General features: G+C 40.1%; 1 protein-coding gene across 1 annotated transcript; it reads left to right on the forward strand.

Annotated features, from left to right (window-relative positions):
* The first annotated feature begins 443 nt into the window (after positions 1–443).
* LOC127416699 (probable hydrolase PNKD) lies at positions 444–986 on the forward strand. Its single transcript, XM_051656208.1, has one exon. It carries the CDS (start codon positions 444–446, stop codon positions 984–986), a length of 543 nt encoding a protein of 180 aa, XP_051512168.1.
* Positions 987–24,937: the final 23,951 nt, after the last annotated feature.

Genomic DNA, 24,937 nt, shown 5'->3' on the forward strand with positions numbered 1-24,937 from the left:
AGTCGTTGTTGTTGTTTTTTAAAGAAGGCAACTGAATAGGAAGAGTTTGTGGATGAAGCACTGGTTCATGCAATGTTAAAGTTAAAGATTCTGTAAGCGATTTTAGCCTATCTGGAAAATCAACGCACTGAACTGCTGTATTAGTCACACACCCTCTTTCCAAGGGTGGGGTTGGGGATTGGGAGGGGGAGGAGTAATAGTGGGGGTTAAATGTTGATTCTGTGAATATATGTTTTGCTTTTCTTTGTTAATTGTATGAATCAATAAAAACTGTTAATCAGAAAATCCGTAGCCTAAACTCATCTTTATAAACACATACAGGTACTCTCTGTATACAAGGACCAAACTGGGTTACATGTTTCATAAGAGGCAGATGAGGAAAGCACGTGAGCGTTACCCCACCAGGCCACTCCAGAACTCAACCCACTATAATAAACGGCATCATGATCACACCAGTACCCATCCCGTCAGACAACTACAGCTATGTGGTAATTGACACCACATCAAATCTTGCTGTTGTGGTGGACCCCGCCAACACCCAGCCTGTTCAGGCATGCCTAGAGGAAGAGTGGGTGATGTTCAAGCTGTTCTCTGCACAAACAAACATTGGGAGAATGTTTGAGGGTAATGCCCCAACTATGTTGTCATCTCTAGACACAGTGGGATCACTAAACAATGACCCTCTGCTTTGGCCTGGACATGAGTATGCAGAAGATAACCTGCTGTTTGCTGCTGAGTTGGAGCCTTGCAATATTATGTGGGAACAGAAGTTGCAGTGGGTGCTGCAACAGAGGGGTCAGAGATTGTGCATGTGCCCATCCACTTTGGCAGATGAGAAACAGTACAATCCCTTCCTGTGGAGCCACACCCAGGATCTCCACTGTGCTCTTGGCCTGCAGCAGAAGCAGAATGAAGACTGGACTTCATATCGGGCCCATGTTTTAGAGGAGCAGCGCAGACAAAAGGACATTTATATGGGCCAATAAGGCCTTGTTTCATAGAGCTGTTCAGCTGTGACATCAATTTGTATGTGAACCCTGAAGGCTAATTCACCGTGGGTTCCCTCTGGAATTTCCAAGGGGTCTTTGTGTGGGGTTTTCAATTTATGGGTGGAGTGGGGTCTGTGGTGGACATTACTTGAAGATGCTTGGCCGTTTTGTTCTGCAGGATAAATTACACACGGTCATGCCCTAGATGTGAATTTTGAAGCCGCTGTGTTCAGTTGCCTTCTTTAAAAAAACAACAACTTCTGTCAAGAATGAGATTTGACATGTTAATTTCCCGCCTGTTGAAATAGTATGTTTATAGCACCATTATTTTGTTTTTGTTTAGTTTTTTTCACTGTCTGTGAAGGATACATGTAATGCTTCCTTAGAATTTGGTCAAAAGCAGATCTTAGAGACTTGTTCGGAACAGCCTAGCATCACTGGATAACGATACACACAAGTATGAGAGTAAATGTGCCTGATAAAATGGAAAACTTTTTGGCAAAAAACAAAAGGGCATGGCAGCTTCGGGGTTCAAGTTTGGGATGTGACTATGTGATTTGTGTTGTGGAGCAGAACATCCAGATTTCATAGATTGATGTTTGGGGGGGGGGGGCGCAATTGTCCAGAGGGAACCCATGTCTTGAAAATGCTAATTCTCTTCAGGATTTTCAGACTACAACTTGAATAGCTCTAATGGGATTTGGAGGAACCACTAAAACCATTCCAAACTATACATGTAAGGTTTCCTTTGTAAGAGTGCATTGTTGGATCACTTTAGGATGAAAGCACTAATGTGAATTTGAATGGTGCCATGAAAAGTAGGCTAAATGCAAGGTTTGTGCTGAGTAAAATGCATAGCAAGGTAGACTTCTATAAAATAATTACATTTTTTTGGTAGACTGAAAAGCATTGCCTGAAATTAAACATTTCTTTAGTGAAGTATTACTATCTTTGAACAGCAAGGGTTTTCAAACTGCTATCTGTAAAGTAAACTGTACAGAATTTGACATTAGTATGTTTCATTCTGATAAATTTCCATTTAATTGAAAATTGAAAAAAATCTTTAAGTTATACACGTACCATTACTAAAGTGGATAGAAAAAAGATATGCTATCAATGTAAAAAATAAAATATATAGCTTCATTTTTATATTTTAGGAAGGTGATCCCTTGCAACTGACATATTTGGGGGTCCTTGGCATCAAAAACCTGTCCTACAGCACTTGTTTCTGACCTTTGACCCAGTGTGTTTTGGAGATGTGCTGAGAATCCCACATTTTGAATGACCAACGTTGTGAATATTTATGGTACCAGAAGCACAGATATTTATGAATGTTTTGTGATCAAATAAACTCATGAATCATTAAAAAAAAAGAAAAAAAAAAAAAGATTGAATGGCCAACAATGGACACAGGAGACAGTGTCATCACTGCCACGGCATGAACTGGATTTTTGTGAAATAATTTGTTTTGAATGTTGCAATTATAAATCTTATAATATTTAGGCTTTTTTATTATTTAATTTTCTAAAAGATAATTTTTTAGGTACTCAATTTGATGGAATTTTGTTATGAAATTAAAATGCATAAATCTAAAAAACTAACTGAGTATAATTCAATTAATAATCAGCATATCAGTTAATTAATTTGATTAAAAATATTTAATCAACCAAGACATAACCTTATACATTTTTAAAACTAAAAATAATATGTTTAGCTGCAATTGTTCCTGTGTTTTCTTGCACCAAAGTCCCAACCCGTTCTCATGAGAAGTCATACAAATTTGTACGAGATGGATAATTCCTATAGAATCATATGAGTTTGTTTGTATGCAAATCCCGGATGTGTAACACTGAAGTATAGCTAAGCTTCTGTATGTCAGACGTAACCATAGAGTAGAGTCCTGAAGCAGGATTTGAAGTGGAAAGAATGTTATGTATGACGGACGAAAGTAATCGTTGTGTTTTGAAAGGAGACAAGGGAGAGTCAAAGGAGAGGGAGAGAGAATAATTACACTAACAATGTTATTAGTAATAATAACTAAAGTTATAGTGACAAACATCCAAGAGCCTGTTACGCTGTTTCTCCTCACTCGGAAATTGAGTATCTGGAGGATGAAAGAGAAAAACTGTCTCTTAACTTGATAACCAAACCACTCCCAAATAATAGTACAGAGAGATATAAAGAAGTGACGAAATAACAAGAGTGAATAAAAGAGGGGCTTGTGTTTCCTGTCATTTAAGGGGATCAAGCCCTGAGAGGCATTATGTGGTTCAGAATCACTGCAGATAGTTGAAGCATAATTATAGAGCGTGTGACACAGTCGTAAAGCTCACAGTGATGTGGAAGAGAAAACATCCCTGGTGTCAGTGTGGAATGAACATCAAACAATTCTCTCAAATGCAGATCCATTCCAACGCCTCTGTTTTGGTTTGAGATAAATCCCTGCGCTAAAGCCATTAACACAGAGGAATCAGATGCTCCAAAATATCACTCATATTCTTCAGGAGAGCTCAGGCATTAATCGTAAAGAGTGTTAAAAGTGTTCATTAAGATAAAACAGGTGTGATGCCTGTTCAGGTGTGAAAATGACGCCCCCACTAGGCAGCACCTCAACAAAGTCACACAGGTGAGAGAAAGCAACTTTGCTGGAGTTATTTGGTGGCAAATGTTCTTAAATGATAAAAAGTGTTTCTTTTTCTCTTATTGGAGACATTTAAACACTAAACAATATATTAGTTAATCTGTTAATTTCAAGGACTGGCATCTGACTTTTTTTTTTTCAGTGTACTGCGCAATAATGGTATTTGGTTCATTTATAATGTTGGATCCTATAATCATAAAAAAGTTACACATGTCACGTGACAACACCATCAATGTGCTATCTCAGTGGCACTCTGGACAATACAAAACCTGTCAAGAACATACTGTATATCACACACTGTGTCATATTTTTGTCACACCAAAATCTAAATAAATAAATAAGAAATTATATGTTGCATAAAGAGAATAAATATTTTCACGACAATTCAGCAAATTTATATATATATATATATATATATATATATATATATATATATATATATATATATATATATTTGTTTTTATTTATTTATTTATTTATTTTATTAAACATGACCTCATTATGTATACATACTTTACCAACTAAAAAATACATATTTTTAAATTTAATTTATTTCTCTTTCTTTTGATATTTTTAAATATCAGATATGAAATATGACCTGGACATGTCCTTGGCAAATTTTGCGAGATTCAGCCAATTTATACCTGAATAATGACACTGAAATTGAATTGAAAATACACAATGAAAAGTTCATATAGATTTATGATTTCAATCCATCCTATAATTTAGAGAGTTCCCTCACTAAAAAAAAAAAAAAAAAACACCTTTCATTGGCTTAACGTCCATAATGTATAAAAAATAAATAGCTTCTACTTAGAAACATACATGACTGACCTTAGTATTTTCTTTTGAGCCAATTTAATTAAGTAGAAACAATAATAGAAAAGTTAATTTGGAACAACATGCTACAAGTAATAAAGTCTTATTCATGTGACACCTTTTTAAGTAAATAAAGTAGAATGAACTGAAAAATTTGTGATATCTAACCAAGGTTTTCTAGTTATGCAGACATAAAATTACCATAAATAGAATTCATTTAAAAAGTGTGATGCAAAAATGCAACTGTAATGATGAGTCAGAGTTGAGATCCATGTGCAGCTTTAATAATGATAAACGTCGTAATACAGACAGGCAGGGTCAATCACCAGCAACAGTAATAAAAAAGGCAATCCAGAGTGGTAGAAAATAAACAGGCAAGAGGTCAGGGCAGGCGGCATACAATCACAGGTTATTTCTAGGTAAACAAGGCAGTAGTAGTAGGCAGGCAGCAATGGGTCAAAACAGGGTAAACAGTCCAGGATCATACACAGATATTGCAAAACCTCCGTGGAAGACAGAGCCGTGAGAGGATCAAGGAGCAGAGCCGTAGAAGGTGGAGCCATGGCAAACTCGAGGTGCAAAGTTGTAGAAGGCAGAGTCATGGCAGGCTCGAGGCTAAGAGTCCAGGATGACTGGGAAATGACCTCAGTGGTCGTGAACATGAACAGAGTCTCGGGAGCGACCTCTGTGGTCATTGGCATGGACTGAGACTCGGGAACAACCTCTGTGGTCATAGGCATGGACATAGTCTCGGGAACGACCTCTGTGGTCATGGGCATGGACAGAGTCTCGGGAGCGACCTCTGTGGTCAAGAACACTGGCAGAGACTTGGAAATGACCTTTGTGGTCGTGAACACTGGCAGAGACTTGGAAATGACCTCTGTGGTCGCGTACATGGGCAGAGACTCGGAAACGACCTCTGTGGTCGTGTACATGGGCAGAGAATCAGAGACGACCTCTGTGGTCATGTACATGGGCAGAGACTCAGAGATGACCTCTGTGGTTGTGAACTTGGGCAGAGACTTGGAAATGACTTCTGTGGTTGTGAACATAGGTTGAGACTCGGAGACAATCTCTGTGGTTGTGAACACTGGCAGAGACTTGGAAACGACCTCTGTGGTTGAGAACACTGCCAGAGACTCGGAGACGACCTCTGTGGTTGTGAACATGAGCAGAGACTTGGAAATGACTTCTGTGGTCATGAACATAGGCTGAGTCTCAGAGACAGTCTCTGTGGTCATGAACACTGGCAGAGACTTGGAAATGAAAGCTTTTCTCCTCCTCCTCCGGGAGGCCGAAGTTGGTGGTGCAAGCTCTGGGACAGATGAGGCTGGCAATGCAGGTTCTGGGACGGACGAGTCTGGCAACGCAGGCTCTGGGACGGACAAGGCTGGCAACGCAGGCTCTGTGACAGACGAAGCTTCCAGCTCGTTGGTTGTGGTGGGCATGGGCGTTGACTCGTTGGCTGTGGCAGGCATGGGCATTGGCTCGTTGGCCGTGGCAGGCGTGGGCGTGGGCTCGTTGGCCGTGGCAGGCGTGGGCGTTGGCTCATTGGCCGTGGCAGGCGTGGGAGTCAGCTTGGTGGCCGTGGCAGACAAGGGCACTGACAATTTGTGGGAAAGGGTCTTCGTGTCCCTACACACTGATATCAGTGGTGGATAATTCAACTTGGAGACAAGGGCCATGAAGGCCTTCGAGCAATGAGTCGCGGAAGGCTGGACTGTGGCATGGCATGGAGCCGACTCAAATTTGACTGTGACAGGGTGTGGAACAGACTCAGACATGGCTGTGACATGGCATGGAGCAGACTGGTGCATGGCTATGACATGGCATGGAGCAGGCTGAGGCATGGCTGTGACATTGCATGGAGCAGGCTCAGACTTGACTGTAACATGGCAAGGAGCAGGCTGAGGTGTGGCTGTGACATAGCATGAAGCAGACTCAGACGTGGCTGTGACATGGCATGGAGTATGCTGAGGTTTGACTGTGACATGGTATGGAGCAGGTGGAGGCGTTGCTGTGACATTACTTGGAGCAGGCTGAGGTTTGGCTGTGACATGGCATGGAGCAGACTGAGGCATGGCTGTGACATGGCATGGAGCATGCTGAGGCGTGGCTGTGACATGGCATGGAGCAGGCTGAGGCGTGGCTGTGACATGGACGGATCCGGTGGGCAGCCAGAGGACCAAGCCCGACAGGGCAGATGACCAGGGAGAGAGGACAGATCCAGTGAGGGGCTAGGGACAGACCAAGCAGATGAGGAAGCAGGCCCAGGGAACCAACAGGGACTAGGGAGTGGTTTGAGTATAGACTGGTTAGACTGGTGAGCAGACACTACGGGCTGAGCAGACTGGTAGGTGACCACTGTGGTGGGCTGGACAGACTGGTGGGCCACTGCAGTGGGCTGGACAGATTGGTGGGACACCATGGCAGGCTGGGCAGACTGAGCTCCGGATGCTGGGGGCTGGTCAGACTGAGCACCGGAAGCTGGGGGCTGGGCAGACTGAGCGCCGGATGCTGGGAACTGTAGGAGATCAGGCAGGGCAGCGGCCACTTGGGACTGGACAGAATGGACTGCATGCTATGGTATGGAAACTCTGATCGTTGCTGAGCAGCACCAGTGAGAAACGAGAGGGAAACTCACAGGCACACGCAGACATGACACACGGACAGAGGAAGGGGGAACCGTCATGACCAGACTGTGACAGTGCACCCCCCCCCCAATGGACACCTCCTGGCATCCACAGCCAACCTCTTAAGGCACCGGCCAGGAGAGGGAGGTTGGGGGAAAGACAAGGAGCATGAGTGTCCGTATCCCGACACCAGAACCAAAACCGAACTAGACAAAAGAGTCGGGATCCAGACACCATGCTCCGAACACGAAACACAAAACAGACAGAAGAACGCATGGCAAGGAAACCAAAGCCGTGCGCCCACACAGAGACAAAAACAAGGACAGATAGAGCACATGGCCAGGAGGATAACCCTGAGCCATGCACTCAACAAAGACACAGAACAAGAGTTTTAGCATCCTGTCACCACAATAAACATGACTGACCATGTGACAGGATCCTGACAGAGAGAGAGAGAGAGAGAGAGAGAATGCAAATTAATGTTATTAAACTAAACATAATATAAAAATAGTCTCTATTTTGTTTTTAAATACGTTTCTGTGATTATTGTGAATGATTCATAAGTGCACATAATTTCAAAGCAAAAAAGGTTTGTCTTAAAAATAAATTCTTATGAATATTTCAGTCTATTTTTAAGATTTACCCATTTTAATTATGTAATACATTTCCATCAAACTGAATTGAGCAATCTTTAAATCATCTGCATTATTATAAATTAATTTACATTTTGCATATTTACATGTATTTAACTTAATTAAATATTTAATTTATAATATTTACATTTTGTTATTAAAAATTACTAATTTCATCTTGATGGTGATTTATCATACAAAATGTGTAAATCCAGGGGTTAAATAGGGATTTCTGAGGTGGGGCAACCCTAAAGTCAGGTGATGTCAACAAATCCAGCGAGTCAATAATTTGTAATGAAAACATTACAAAATTACATTAAATTACAAAAGAGTTTAAAATTCTTCACTGTGGCATGAAGAAGCATTCACTATAGTGAAGCCTACTGTATATTTGCTATATAATGTTTTTTTTGTTTTTTTTTTCCAAAAGAAAAAACAAACATAAAATAAAAATAAATGATGAATCAACTTAAATGGAGTACACACATAAATATACAAATAACAGTCAAACCTTTTATCGTGTGTTTGGAACACGTGTCTATATGCTCTTGTGCCGCTCTCGGATATGTTGCCTCTACTAGCGTCTGCAACTGACTAGAATGAAGCATAATGAACCTGAAATACTTTTGAACAAGTATACTTGTTAAATAGAGATGGAATGTGTCAGATGGATCAAACAAAACCTGCATCAGAGAATACAATAAATGGAATGGATTGACAAACAAGCCTTTTTTTTTTTTTGGAATCGAAGGTGCCGGAACAGTATTCCGGACCGTACCGGCCCAATTTAACCCCTGTGTAAATCCTAAGATTAGACTAAAATATTTTATTTTAGTACACCTCTGAAATGACTTGAATTTTTGGCTGATGTCACGAATACCTCTTATTTTTCAGTGCCACCCCTCCAGTCCAGACACTTGGGTCAATTATGGGTTGTAACACCCACTTCTTACCCATAAATTGACCCAAACTCAGATCTTTTAACCTCAGTAGAAACTGACTGAGACCAAATAAACACCTGATTTTCCACTTTGTACATCTTCTCGACCTCAGAGAAATGCTAAGAAGAAACAAGCAGATTTAGAAGATACTTCTTCATCATGGATGGATCAATCCAATCCCATGTTGTCTAAAATCCGATCATTGGGTGTCAGATTGGGAAGCATCAATGATCGTATAAACATGATTGAAAATGGCTTAGATAACATTTCTACCTCAATTACCTCAGTGCAAGAAACTCTCTCCAATTTGTCGGGGAGAGTGTCTGCAAACAAGACACGACTGGCCAAGGCCAAGAACAGAATTTACACCGCTAAAGACACCTTGCTATCCCACAAGAATCAACTCTCTTCCCTTGAGAAAGAGGTTGCACAACTTCAAGTTAAAGTGGACCACCTAGAGAACCAAGGAAGATGCAAAAATCTGAGAATTGTAGGCCTTCCCGAAAAAGCTTAAGGCTCTAAGCCTGTCAAGCATTTTCTGGGGATGATGTTACCAAAGTGGCTGAACCTCTCCACTGATTTGAATCTTGAAATCGAGAGAGCGCACAGATCGCTTGCACCTACCCTGGGGGCCAACAGTCCTCCACGAAGCTTAATGGTTCACTTCTTACGTTATGCCGTGCTGAAAAACACAATGTTACTTACGACATCAATCACCTATGCTTCTTTCAGGATCTATCCGTGGAGGTGCTAAGAATACAGAGAGTTTGATACCATGAGGAAGATTCTGTCTGACCGCAAGATGTTCTGTGGTTTCGCCTACCCTGCCAAGCTCTGTGGTCTCCATGGGATGGAGATGTGCATTTTCCCTACCCCGGTGGCCAAGCAGTTCTGGGACACTTTGGAAGATAAGTATTACTGATTCACTGGACTCCTTGTGGGGCTGGCGTGGGGGAGAGGCTGTTTCTATTCTTTCTATTTCTATTTTAACATTCTTTGTTCTGTTTGTTTATAAAATCTGAAAAAATTTGAAAATCTTGCCCTTCAGATTTGCTCATATTGTGGACATGTTTTAACTTCAAATTCGGATTTTCCTTCTACCCTTCATAACATTGGACTTTCAGCCTGGTTGAAGATGGGGATATCACAAATATTTTGTTTGTTTTCAGAAGGTACATTAAAATCATTTCAACAGATTTCAGAACAATATGAAATACCAAGGTTTCGGGTTTATAAATACCTTCAAATGCACCATTTTATAAAATCTTTGTCTGACATTAAGGTAAACTGAGATTTGGTCCAACAGGGTTGATATCACAAATATATGGTGTTTTGTCTAATGGCTATGTCTGCTCTAGAAAGCCTAAAGAATGTGTGGGAAAAGGACTTGGGACATGTCATTGGTGATGCTGATTGGGTTACTATATGTTAAAATATATATCCCGGATGAAATTGGAAAAACATATTTATATATTATAATATATATAATAGATAAATATGGAAGGTGATATATTTTATTCTCTTTGTAGCCATAGTGGGCCAAACATTCAAATTCCTCTGTTATACTCTCAATCCCCTTCCCCTGTTAGTTCTGCTAAGTAGTACGTTCCCACTGGCCTTTTGTTAAAGTAACACTTATGGCCTCAGTACAATTGGATGCTTATCAGGAAACTCTCAGGTTATGGATTCAGACACCTATATTGTATATAAGTAGTGGTAAAGGAATTAATATCTCTCTATTTCTGCTCTACTTTTCTCTGTGGCCACATCCTCTGCATTGGTAACAAGAATACTCTCTGCAATAAACATTTTGGACAAAGATGACTCATATAGTCAGATTAATTTCCTCAGTGCACCAGAATGGAGGTCCCACCAAGATATAATTAAACCGGTTGGAGGTTCTGACATGAAGTAAGTCCTCTTTGTCTTTTGTACCACTTTTGAATCTTAGAGGTGAAGGGGGAAGGGGGATCCTGAGGGACCCTAGTGAAATATTCCAGATTCTCCGCTTTGGTTGTTATGCGTAGTTACGTTACCTGGTCAGGAATTAATGTCCTGGGCAGAGAAATTGAGTAAATGTTTTATATGTTGAGAAGAGGCACCAGGATAGAATTACCTGGGAAGTCGGGACTCAAGTCTTTCTAAAGAAAGGTTACATTTGGCTTGACTCGCCAAATGGGACTCAAACCGGTCTAATTTAAAAAAGACATAAATAAATAAAACTAATTACGTGTGGTTTGACTCGCTGAATTTGGACTTAACTGGTCTAACCTGAGACCAGGTTACACACAGTTAACTCGCCATCAGGGACTCCATTGGTCTATCTTGCTTTTTATTGCTTTTCTATCTGAGATTTACATGCAGCGTGACTCGCCTGAGATAGATTGGTAACTGGAAATCTATTCTGAATTAGAGTGCACACGATTTTCAGCCTGACACTCCCTGAGACAAAAGTGGTAGCCTCCATTTAAATTATCACTTAATACTTGAATTTGAAAATTTGAGGTAGTCTAATTGTTATTATTGAAACACCAAACATTTCAACTAAAAAAAAAAGAATATTTTTGTTACCAATCTTCTTCCTTTCCCAACTATGAGTAACAATGAGACAATTGTTTTTCTTAAATCCATGCAATTTCATAGCAAGAACATTGCTCAAATTTATTTAGATGGAAAAGAAAAGGATATGCTACAAAATATGTGAAAAGATGGCTTTACATCTCACTGGTAAGTTGCTAGACAGTACAAATGGTTGAATGTTAGAAGTTAAGGACTGAAAAATGAAGGTTAAGTATGCAGGATACTTGTGTTCAAAATGAGTTGCAGAGAGTAATGGAGTATTGGTAAAAAGTGATGGAAAATCTTGAGATATATCTTCACTGGCTATCGAGTTGAAAATGTGGACCAAAAGACTGTGGGATATTCTTGACCATCAGTATGATTATGACCCTCGAATTGAAGATATAGCACAGTGGAAAAACATGCTTTATGAGCTTGAAAGAAAACTCAATTCACTTGAAACAAAAATGATGAAAGAAACAAGGTTTCAGATTGCAGCAATTTGTCCAGATAATTCAATTGCAAATCCACTCCCCCAACAAGTCTACCCAGCTATCCACACTCACCTTCAAAGCTAATACCTCCCCTTGCCCCAATAGTACCCCCTCCTACTGATATGGCCAACCCTCCCCTAGAGTCACTGCCACAGGCCATTTTGGAATAGGCATCCTTATTGGAAATAAAGAGAGAGCTGGATTAAAAACTAACCTCAAAACTAACAATGTGAATGCTGATTTCTGGGACTGATTGTGGTGTCTTGCTAGGTCACACAGCTTATCTTTGAATGATATTCACAATATTGTGGAACACTGTGCTCCTCCTGGATATTCTGGCCATATGGAGTCTTTACCAGCTTTTTACCCTCAAAATATGCAACAATTTATCCAGATGTGGACTGAATTTTAGAACAGAGTACAGGGTATTCTAGGGCATGGTATACAGAGATTTATCACTGTCACCAACATATGTCAAAGTCCAGATGAAACATTTTCATTTTTGCTGGGTGATTTGCATCTGCTCATATGGATTATGTTGCAGCTAATGGGGGACCTGGCCTAGATGATTCCATCATTCTTAATGCAGAAATTAACAATCTCAACATTTTCAGAACTCCTTAACTCCTCTCAACCTGTTTTCCACACCTGGGCTTTTCTCAATTGGGGCTCAAGAGCACAACTGAGTATCAACAAAAACACTGCAGCAAATGACAGGACATTGGTTGCTGCAATATCTGTAGCAGATAAATCTTGTAAGCCTCAATTAAAAAAGTGTAGGAATGCCACTTCACCTGCAACTGCCCCTTGTCACAAATGTGGTGCATTGGGCCATTGGGCCAAGACATGTCCAATAAGGAATGTTAAACCCATGAAAATTAGTTCAAATAATGACCATGATGAACTCATGACACAACTTAAGGATCTCACCATTGTTTTGAGCCATTAGACTATGGGGTGAGTTAGCACATATTCCACAGATCCTCATCTGTAATTCTCTGCCAGTCTAAATTTATATGATATATTTTATTACATTTAATGACGATTCCAAATAACACATATACCCTTTATAAGACTCTGTCTGCACTAATAAATGTTCTTTTGTTTTCTTAAACTTTCTAAACGAGGTCCAGTTCATATTTACCGTAGTGTTTAAAAGCTTATACCCAGTGGTATAGTCGTAAAAAGTAGTAAAAAAAGTGGTTTACTATTACCCGGTCCATGTCCATCTGACCGGGGTGTTGGGGATCGGTCTCTTAATTGGTCAGATTACTCTGCGTAATCTGTGTATAGGAAGTGGCGAAACTGCAACTCTGTAAATATTGTAGATAGGTCATTCCCACAATTCAGTGACATTCCAGTTTTGAAACGTTTGAAAAAAGAAAACATTATTTTACAAGTCCCTTTTTCTTTTCTTTCTTTTTTTTTCTCCCCAATTTGGAATGCCCAATTCCCAATGTGCTCTAAGTCCTCGTAATGGTGTAGTAACTCGCCTCACTCCGGGTGGCGGAGGACGAATCTCAGTTGCCTCTGCGTCTGAGACCGTCAATCCATGCATCTTATCACGTGGCTTGTTGAGCACGTTACCACGTAGACATAGCGCGTATGGAGGCTTCACGCTATCCTCCGCGGCATCCACGCACAACTCACCACGCGCCCCACCGAGAGCGAACCACATTATAGTGACCATGAGGAGGTTACCCCATATGACTCTACCCTCCCTAGCAACCGGACCAATTTGGTTGCTTAGGAGACCTGGCTGGAGTCACTCAGCACGCCCTGGAATTTTACAAGTAACTAAATGTTTCATCATTACAGGGATATGTTAAAGATTGTATTAGTCATACTGGTCAAGCTAAATGACTTAAAAATTCAGATGTACATCTAGTTAAATGGCAGCATCAGGGTGGAAAATAACAGGGTGGACATTCAGTGGATAAATTATACACTGCATGTTCTGTGATTGATATCTAGCAAACATATTTGTAAACTAATGTTGATGATTTTATTTCTGTTAGCATAAATACTGTATATTGAAATTTTTAAATTACATTGATCTATCTTCCCATAATAGGGTGGACAATAACAGGGTGGACATTCAATAGATAAATTAGCCACTTCATGGTCTGTGATTGATATCTAACAAACATATTTGTTTAACTAATATTGATGATTTTATTTCTGTTAGCATAAATACTTATATTGAATGTACATTGAAGTTTTAAAATTACATTAATTTCCCACATATCTTCCCAACGTTATGTTTGACAACAAATGACACCACAAAATAAAGGACAACATAAATAAAACAAAAAAGTTACAAACTTCAAATAACTAAAATAATAATAATAATAATTGCAGAATGGCTGATGTCCACATCCAGTGTATGATGTCATTTCATAACATACTGTATATCTTCAATAAAAGGTCATAGTATCATGACATAACAGGGTGGACAATAAGTCAAAGGACTCACAAAAAACCTCCACTGTCAGTGTTATAATTACTCATTTACCTCAAACTAATACATTTTAGTGAGAGAATGTAATACTAAACTCTTAATTGTCTGGGAAAAAATAGAAATCCAATCCTTTCGCACTTATATTTTGTCAAAGATATTTGACGTGCAGTTTTGTGGACATGAGGAAATGACAGTGCAATAATTGAAAAGGATTTCAATTATTTAAAATGTAGCTTTTAAGCCCACAGAAGTGTATAACATTTAAAATAGTCTTTATTCTTTTTAACAAGCCTATTAAAATTGTAATCGGTTGAAATTATAAATATCATAAACATTTGTACTGGGGACTTAAATATCACTGAATTGTGATATTCCTATCTCTCAGGTAGGTCTGTCAAGGTAGCCTGGAGAGGTGAGGTGTCCAAGCAACAACAGCTACTTACTGAGGTACCTCAGGGTTCAGTGCTTGGGCCACTTCTCTTCTCTATATACACAACATCACTGGGACCCATCATTCAGGCAAATGGTTTCTCTTACCATTGCTACGCTGATGACATGCAACTCTACTTGTCTTTCCAGCCCAACGACACCACAGTGACTGCTCGAATCTCTGCCTGCCTGGCAGACATCTCGGTCTGGATGAAGGAACATCACCTGCAACTTAACCCAGCCAAGACCGAACTCCTTGTCTTTCCTGCCAACCCTGCTGTTGAACACAACATCACCATGCAGCTGGGTGCAACTACAGTGACGCCTTCCAAAACGGTCAGAAATCTAAGGGTAACCATCGATAACAAACTAAATTTCACAGACCACATCTCAAAGACCACAAGATCATGTAGATTTACACTCTACAATATCAGGAAGATAAGACCCTTCCTCTCTGAACATGCCACACAATTTCTTGTTCAGTCACTTTTCATAACTAGACTCGAATACTGTAACGCTCTCATAGCAGGCCTCCCTGCATGTGCAATTAGACCCCTGCAAATGATCCAGAATGCAGCAGCACATCTGGTCTTTTATCAATGAAAGAGAGCGCATGTTACACTACTCCTTGTCTCTCTTCACTGGCTGCCGGTTGATGCACGTATCAAGTTCAAGGCTCTGATGCTGGCATACAAAACAGTCACTGGGTCTGCTCCAGCATACCTAAAATCATTTTTGCAGAGCTATGCGCCAACTAGAAGCCTGCGGTCAGCTAAGGAACGTTGCCTTGTTGTACCAACACAAAGAGGCACCAAAACACTTTTCCGGACTTTTGGCTTCATCATACCACGTTGGTGGAATGACCTTCCCAACTCCATCCATGAAGCTGACTCACTTTCTGTCTTAAAAAAATGGCTAAAAAGACATCTTTTCAATGAGCACTTAACCAGTCACTTAAAAAAAAAAAAATGTCCTTGTTGCACTTTAATCTGTTTTGAATGCTATTCTGATGCTAGTGAAACTTTGTAATATGGCACTTTTCGTACCTTCGTCTCCTTAAGATGATTAGCTTATGTTTTCCTCTCTTGTAAGTCACTTTGGATAAAAGCATCTGCCAAATGAATAAATGTAAATGTAAATGAAATGACCCATTTTATACAGGCGCTCCTTCACACTGAAAAACAGCACAGATGGAGGAAAAAACGCATTCAGTGCGAACGTCCCCTACTAAACATAAAAAGAAAAACGCTTTAAAGAGCTCATATTATGCCAATTTACAGGTTCATAATTTTATTTTGGGGGTCTACTAGAATAGGTTTACATACTTTAATGTTCAGAAAACATCCTGGTTACTTTCGTAACCTCCGTTCCCTGATGGAGGGAACGAGATGTTGTGTCGATGTAGTGACACTAGGGGTCACTCTTGGGAGCCTCAAACACCTCTGCTTTTTTGAAAAAAGGCCAATGAGAATTGGCGAGTGGAATTTGCATGCCACTCCCCCGGACACATACGTATAAAAGGAGCTGGTATGCAACCACTCATTCAGTTTTTGTGCTGAGGAGCCGAGACCAGGTCCCAGCCATTTCACCGGGTAGTTCAGCATTGTGGCAAGAAGGACTCAATGTCTCGTTCCCTTCATCAGGGAACGGAGGTTACGAAAGTAACCAGGACGTTCCCTATCTGTCACTCACTCGACGTTGTGTCGATGTAGTGACACTAGGGGTCCCTATACAAAATGCCACAACTAGCTGAACTGTGTTGCGTGAACTGGCGGTGTGTGATGGGCAGACTGCTGTGTGCCTCGTAGCCAGCGCACCAGGCCGTCACGTAACCTCCCCCAATGCTCTTATGAGCATCGAACGGTCCATCAGGAACAAGTCGACTGCCCAACTATATCAAATCAAATCAAATCATATCAAATCAAATCACTTTACTGTCACACAGCCACATACACAAGTGCAATGGTGTGTGAAATTCTTGGGTGCAGTTCCGATCAACATAGCAGTCGTGACAGTGATGAGACATATACCAATTTACAATAACATCAAATAAACACAACACAATTTAAACATCTGTTATACACATAATTACACTCAACAATATACAAATAATAACATACACTGTAAAGTATACAATACGCTGTTTTTTTGTTTTGTTTTGTTTTTTACTATATAGATACACATTATTCAATAAAAATTAAAAATAAAAATATATAAAAAAAGTATATACAGTATATATATATATATATATAGAATGTACAGTATTGTGCTGTATTGACATCCAGGCTGTCAGTTGATAGTCAGTTGTTAAGAGAGAACATAATATAATAATAATAATATAATTTATGACAGTCCGGTGTGAGATATAAGATATATAGGGGCAGGCTAGCCCAGCCGAGGCCTCTTTTCCCTTTCCTTTCTCCCCAAAAAGAGTGGAATGTGTTAACTGACTGGGAGCCATAAGTGTCTGCTTCGGGGGGTGTCCCTCCCAAGAGGAAGACACCGCGGAGACCGCACCCCACCCAAAAGGGGGGAGGTATTTTGAGTGGAATACATCACATGGTCTTACCGAGTCTTGTCGGAAGTATGTCATGTGGAGGGGTCCCATGGTAGGTCCTACCCAAAGGGGGAGGAGTTTCTACAAAGCATGGTGACCAGGGGCAAGGAAGATGCAGTTTGCTGTCAGGGAAACAATTTTGCAGAAGATATCACATGGGGTCGCCTTCGGGGAACCAGCACATGTGGAGCACCTACCTCAGTACAGCTCATTAGCGCATGTACTAGGCCGGTCAGCGACGTACTGGGCCGGTCAGCGAGTTGTTGTTGTAGAATTTTGATATTTAGTTTTATCAAAATGCTTGTGTTGACAATGTACAGCCTTTAAAATTTTCTAGTTAGCATAATGTTACATTTTCATTGTATCAGCTTGTTTTTAAGTTGAATAAACAAGCATATTTGCAACCTCAACTAAAAGGCAAACACTGAATCAACTATACATTCAGTGTCAGGTATCTCGTCTTATTTTATTATGAGATCTTCGATACTAAGAAATGTGAATAACTTAGAATCCACTTATTTGATCAACAATATAACAAAAAGTTATCCCAACTAGATTAAAAAAAAGGTTGTCTGAACAAACAGTTTCATTATGAACAATGTCGCTGATTTACCAGCTCCCAGCATGCATTGCAGCATGAATAAATTATGCGGTGTGTGTTGTAGGCTAACTATTTTGACGTTTTCTGAATTTTACACTGTTGTTGTTGTTGTTTTTGTCATCACTGTTAGTTACTGGATTTGTGATGATATTAAGAGCTCACCCTTAATGATGTTTGTCGAGTGTCACCAGTACTGAGGTTTGTGTCAATTATTGAGGTCTATTATATTGAGCATTATCCATATTTTGCCCTTTGAGTTAAGTGTTTTGGGCTGCTCCCATGGGACTCTTATTTTGATAGGTATTTACACTGAGCAAGTAAGCTGCCATCTTAGTTCATGTTGCACAACTCTCTCAGCCATCAGGTTCCATGTGACGGCTGCTCTATTTTTTTTAATGTTCATGCCTTTGTAAGCATTGTCTGTGAATATTGATTTAAAATGTATAAAATTAAGATGTCCATATGATATTTTAAGAACATTTACTTATCAACTTTAGTTTTGTTTAATTAATCGTCCTGTATTTAAAGATAAAATTATGCGTCCCATATTGAATCAATACGGGACGCGATTTGTCCTGTATTTAAGCTGGTCAGATAGCGTCACAGTGAAATCTTTCCAGATTGCTAATTTTACATTGATATAAGTTGGAAAATGTGCCTATGGTGGGTAAAGGACCATCCGAAAAGTACACAAATGGTGCTAAAACTGTGGATTTCTTTCTATATAAATGTTCAATAAGATCAAACAATGTATGAATACAATTACTGAGTCATAAAGACAAGTAGAGGTAAAGGAAGAAAAAAAAAAATATGTATAAACCAACCAAAATGTATACATAAATAAGATAAAGGAGACAAATAATCGAAAAAATAAAAATAAATATATTTTTAACATATAAAAGATGTAAAGTCAGTGGTCAGGAAAGTTCTAATTTCAGCATATAAGAAAGGGTATAAAATTGTTATTTTCGCGTATTAACTCAACACATTTATTGCTAAAACTGTGGAGGATGTGGTTAGGGGCTGTGATTCCCCCCCCCCCCATTTAAGTGTCCCTTATTTTAAAACTTAAAAAGTGGCAACCCTAATTGGAATGCACCTAATGTTTCTCAATCATGCACTGACAAAATAAAAGTTACTGGAATTTCTATTCCGACCAGTCGTCAGAATATTTGTAAAGATTTGTCTCTAAAGCTACATACAAAAATGCTTACATTTTAGATGCTGTGAATACATTGATATTGTACATTTTAGTGTCCAAAAATGTTATGTACAAATTACATAAGAACACTAATGAGATCATTGTGCAATATATCATTGTTTCACTAACAGTACAATGTCCACCAGACTTTGGTGGTACCATCATGTTCATTTGATTTTATACAGTTTCATGAGAGTTTAAAGCAATTCTGGGAGGTCAGTTATGGAAAAAGGCACAAGGCAACATCCACTCAGAATTATTCAGCACAAGTGCACAGTGAGGTTTGAAGAAGAAAGGCTTCAAATGGAAAGAAAAAACCTCTGTTGTGAGCACTTTCTGCTACTTATTCCTCAGGGTCAGGCAGCCAGGTGGAAAATGGAAAAATAGTCCATCTGCAGGATTCATCAGAAGAGTTTTAAGTCTCATGTGAGGTCAAGGGTAAACAGTCAACTCATGCATAGGTGCATATGTCAATTTATCTCTGCATCTTCACTGGCAGTTCCCTGTGTAAGGACCCGATAAATCTGCGGCCCAGGACCCATCCTGAGCGACGCTCCAGATGTATATACGTGTGTAACAGCAAAACACGAGCACATCATTTAATTTCATGAATAAAAGATGGCCTGGGGAACTGCAAGCTTAATCATTTATGAAGCTGAATATCTGGAAAAGTACAACTGATGTGGCGAGTTTTAATTTTGGCCCTGCCATGTTATAATTTGGAAGCTGTGTGTGGAAGGAATCCAAACAGTGCCGGTTTATTACAGGAATGAATCTTGCGCGCACTGCTGACTCTATGTGCACTACAAGCTCACGCAGGCAGATTAAAGTTTCATCAACAGCTTTTCTTAACAAAATGCTCCTCGGAAGAATTCATCAAAGTTTGATGTCCTTAGCGAGGGGTGGAGAGAGCAGTGATGCCTAGATTGTACCTTTCAGAGCAGAACTATAAAGGCTGCTTTTTTCAGCTTTCAGATGTAGCCTAAATCTTTAACCACTAAGTTACACCACCCCCATTTGCTTAGGATCACCCTGTTGCTACACACTGATCACACTGTGTATATAGCGACAGCAGGTTGAAAGTTCTTCAGCTAAAATCAGTCTGTATTTACCGAAATTAAAATCATTGCCCCCCAGTGGCTGAAGCTGGAAGTGTTGTTAAACATATTGGGCTTGTGTGAGCTCAAGTTCCCAGGTGAAATGTCCAGTGATGACACTTTTAACTTAACTAAATTTTTCAATAGCGTGACAGTAACTCTTTTCACAATAGTGTAGCTTCTCCAGTAACAAGCTTCATTTTCGGATGAGTAGCGAGGGAGCCGAGGGAGTAATCAAACATGCTTACCTAAACCATCACTAACTGGTTTTTTAGATTTATGTAGTGTACAGAGTTGGGGAGTAACGAAATACATGTAACGGGATTACGTATTTAAAATACAAAATATAAGTAACTGTATTCCAATACAGTTACAATTTAAATCATTGGTAATTATAATACAGTTACATTCAAAAAGTATTTTGATTATTGAAGAGATTACTTTGCATTTTATTGTCATTTGTTTCATTTAATATTTAGTCCTTTCAGATGAAAAACATTTATACATATAAATGATGCGATCCAAAGTGCATTTGAACAGCGGTGAAACACTTTCTTATGATGTGTTACATTCATACGAGCAGTCAGAGAAGTATGTTTGAAGTAAGTTTGGTGCAGAAGAAATAGAAATAAACCTTGTGTAAATTGTCAGCTTTACACTAAGCTAAAACGCTATTTCTATGTTACCAGGCACGATCATATTTTTTTTATCAAGAAAATTTATGTTAGATCATAATTAATTTTTTTCTAGTAAGACCTTTGATATTAGGGTAAAATTTTTATTCTTGATGATAATTTTTTTATTGTTTTCCTGTAAACATATCTAAAAATTCTTAAAACAAGATCAATTAGATTTATCTTGTTTTAGAAACAACACTGCATATGATATTTAGGTTTTTCAGAGAATGTATTTTTAGCATGTGTATTTTGTCTTACTGTACTGGCAGAGTTTTTTATAGTCAAAACAAGTGAAAAAATCTGCCAGTGCTGAAGAAGTAATCCAAAGTATTTAGAATACATTACTGACCTTGAGTAATCTAACGGAATACTTTAAAAATTACATTTTACAGCATGTATTCTGTAATCTGCAGTGGAATACATTTCAAAAGTAACCCTCCCAATCCTGGTATTGTATATTAAGTATACATTTATGTTCAATTTAATGTTGTCACCCTATCCACCTTTTCCTGACTGCAGAAGTGTTACACGATTCAGGACAGATGCTTGTTTTCAATTTCGGATCTCCAGTGTTTTCACTTGCATCAGCATATGTTCTAAGTGAGCTTGAAAAAGTACTGTAAGACTTGTGTTGATTCACTTTACTTTAAATTTGATGAAAAGGGTTTAAATAAGGAGCCTAGTGAATCAGTCCTAGTAACTTATTATAAAGCATCATGTTCACATGGGAGGTCGGCATGTTGCTTCAGATGTTTACGGTACCCAAGGATCGATGACAGTATGCCGACTCACTAACAAGCGGCATCTTCTGTCAGCCATGTTTGAATCTGCTCCAGTGTGTTTAACTTTCCCTGTGGAGCGACTGGAAGTGTGTTGCATTAGCAGCATGGGAGATATTGTGTTAAAACCAGGAAGTAATCACGTTTGTATAATCATTGATGAGCACGATTCGGAGGTTGCATTTTCCCTCGCTTCACAACTTGCTTTTGGTGCCCATCTGTGGACATTATCCGTGGCTTTTGTGATACTACACTCAGAGTGATTTACACAGTTAACAGGGGACTCTCCTCAACCACCACCATTGTGCAGTATCCACATGAATGATGCAATGGCAGCCATAGTGCGACAGTATGCTAACCACACACCAGCTGTTGGTAGAGAGGAGTAGACTGATACAGCCAATTAATGGGTGAAGGATTATTAGGAGGCCATGATTGATAAGGGCCAAGGGGGGAATTTTGCCAGGACACCAGGGCTACACCTCTATCTTTACGAGAAGTGCCCTGGGATTTTTAATGACCACAGAGACTCAGAAACTCGGTTTAATGTCTCATCCAAAGGATGGTGCCATTTTTTTACAGGACAGTGTCCCCATCACTATACTGGGACGTAAGGACCCACACAGTCCGCAGGGTGAGCACCCTTTGTTGGCCTCACTAACACCTCTTCCAGCAGCAACCTTAGTTTTCCCTAGGGGGTTTCCCATCCAGGTACTGACCAGGCTCAACCCTGCTTAGCTTCAGTGGGTAACCAGTCTAGAGTCACAGGGTGATATGGCTGCTGGCCATTAAAAACATTAATGTTATCATCCAATTTAGCAAGTTAACATTAGTCAACATGAACTGACAATGTGTAATGGTGGTGCACCCAAACTTTGATAATTAAAATTATCAAAACAATATATAGTATATTCGGGCGGCAGACAGGTTTGGGCCTGTCAAAATAAATACCGGAGTGTCTATTTGCACCCCGGTGTAAATAGCATCTGCCGCACAGGGCAGCTATTTGCAACCCAATAGTATGGTGGAACCACAGAAATATATGACAAATTAACCAATAGATGTCACTGCAGTGCAGTGGGGTATAAAGGTGGTGTGTGAATGTGTAGTGTTGTCCTAGTGACCGTGGTTTGAATCTGTGTTTTGTCCCACTCTTTTCCCATCCAATTTCCTGTTTCCACTCTTAATGTTTATTTTAATAGTACTTAATAGATAAAAATAATACAAATGTTGATTTCATCGCAGTGATTTGGTCACGGTGAATTTGGGGAGTTCAGAGAAGGGTTAGATCGCACTCGTTTCCGCATGAAACCATAGTTACTGTAGTAAAACCAAGGTTATTTTTTCTAAGGTAAGGTTACGGTTAGGTTTAGGGGTAGAGGTTAATGTAGTAGAGTTGATTGGGGAAACTCCAGAAGGTGGAGAAACCGAAGAGCAAAATACCTGGTTAACACTGCACACTTCTCATCAACTTCTCTGCCAGCACTATCAGCAATGAAGTGCAGATTGGACATATGCATTGACAGCGCATTTCGACCAGACACTCCTGTAAACTTCCCTTTTGAAGAAACATCGATGTTGTGTAATGATGCAATTGGGATTACATCAGTGAGTCATATGGTCTGAAGCCTGTACACAGTCATGGCAATTTATTGGCTGATAGGGCTTAAGCGAATTTGTCTCCATAGGGAGCCGTTTCACGGAATCCATATAAGCAGATGCTTGGCGCCATTTTGCCAGATTTTCTTACTTCAGTGCACGAATTTGTCTAAGCCTGTGTTGGTTACTAGTGACTCACGCCAAAGCGAGGACTATGTTGAGTGACAACACGTGAGGATGTCGTTGGAAATGAGCAGTTCGTGTGCGTTGTTAAACAGGCCCGATGGCGATTCATCGAGGCTCTATCAAACCATGCAGTCTCTGAAATGAGCCATGTGGGCCTTGAAGCTCTGGCTCTTGTCATAAGAAAAGGATTGAGGACGGGCACCGGACTTTTCCTTGTGTTTCTTTCTCCCTCCAGATGGATGCACCATTCTCACCATCGAGACATGCTCCTTGATCCGGCGCGCAACCTAGTTCGGCGCAGGCCTTTTTCCAAATGTAAACGCTGGTTTGGAGGTGTATCATCGCAGGAACAATGGAAAAGGTAGGCACTTGTTTAAAAATACCAAATGTTTTCTATTTTGTCACCCTAGAGAGTTCGCAATAACATAATGAGACAGTTTGGGGCACGGCCCCGGCCTCTCTCTCTTTCTCTCCTGTTTTTGGGGCACTGTTGCATGGTGGCCGAGCTCCCTCATGATTGGTGCTCAGGCCCGGGGACTTAAGAGGCTCAAAAAAGAGCATTTTGCTCCAATACAGTGTTGTGAACAGACGCGCAGTGTGCTTTGTCTGCATTACTATTCTCCCTGGGTCCCAGAAGATGGTGAAGCTGTGAACCTCAAATGATTGCGCAACTGTCTTTTCTTTGATGGGAGAAGAGACTCAAATGCTATCTCTGTCCCTGTTCAATGGTGGCATGTAATGCATTTCTCGCTCCTTTTAAGATGTGTTAGTTCTGCACTCACTAACTTTGCAATATTTCCGTTGTTAAGGAGTTGTTTTGATTTCTCCGTTGGTCACGTTCTTACTACTTGTTTGAGTCCGCTGTTTGATACAAATTGGACGCTCGAGATTTAGCGTGTATGTGGATGCCCTGAAGCCTCAAGCGTATCAGTGCTGCATCCATGTATTTTGTGAAAATACGAGGTGTTAACGCCAGTCTGTAAAGAAGGACACAAAATTGGTACGCTTTGAGTTCACACTGTTGGCCATCCTGGCCCAATGCAGAATGCACACGTTTAGATGGCTGCGTGCAACTCTCTCTCTCTCTCTCTCTCTCTCTCTCTCTCTATCAAACTGGCATCTCCGGCTCCTGTTTATACCTCTGCCGGCTGATTGAGGCAACTCAGTGGCAGGCATCCATCCTTGCGGCCCGGCAACACCCTCCTCCTCATCACAAAAGGCAAATATTGTTAAACCCCTTTCAATCAGCCACAGTGATGGAGGAGCAAAGACTTCCCTCCACTGTGTTGCTGATTGCAAGGTTGCCACCAAAGGTAAGCCAAGAGTGCCATCTAGGGGTTACTCGTTGCGCTGCAGTAGAGAAGTAGATAGGAGCTGCACTGGCATGACTGGAAAAAGCCTCTCGAGAGTGTTCCAAAGATGGCCGACAGTGGACTGACTTGCTAAAAAGATTTTGTGCCCCTGCTCCATGTTGAATAAAACAGCTTTTATAAGATTATTGATATGACTGAACTCTTCCTCTCACATGAGTGGTCATGATTTCATACATATTGTATGTTTCAATATTGCTATTCATTTCTTTATAAGTAAAACTTTTTAAATGAGGAAAAAAATACTGAGTGCACCTTTAACGCATAAGTGG

The sequence above is a fragment of the Myxocyprinus asiaticus genome, chromosome 26 (assembly GCF_019703515.2).
Source record: "Myxocyprinus asiaticus isolate MX2 ecotype Aquarium Trade chromosome 26, UBuf_Myxa_2, whole genome shotgun sequence".
Taxonomy (NCBI): domain Eukaryota; kingdom Metazoa; phylum Chordata; class Actinopteri; order Cypriniformes; family Catostomidae; genus Myxocyprinus; species Myxocyprinus asiaticus.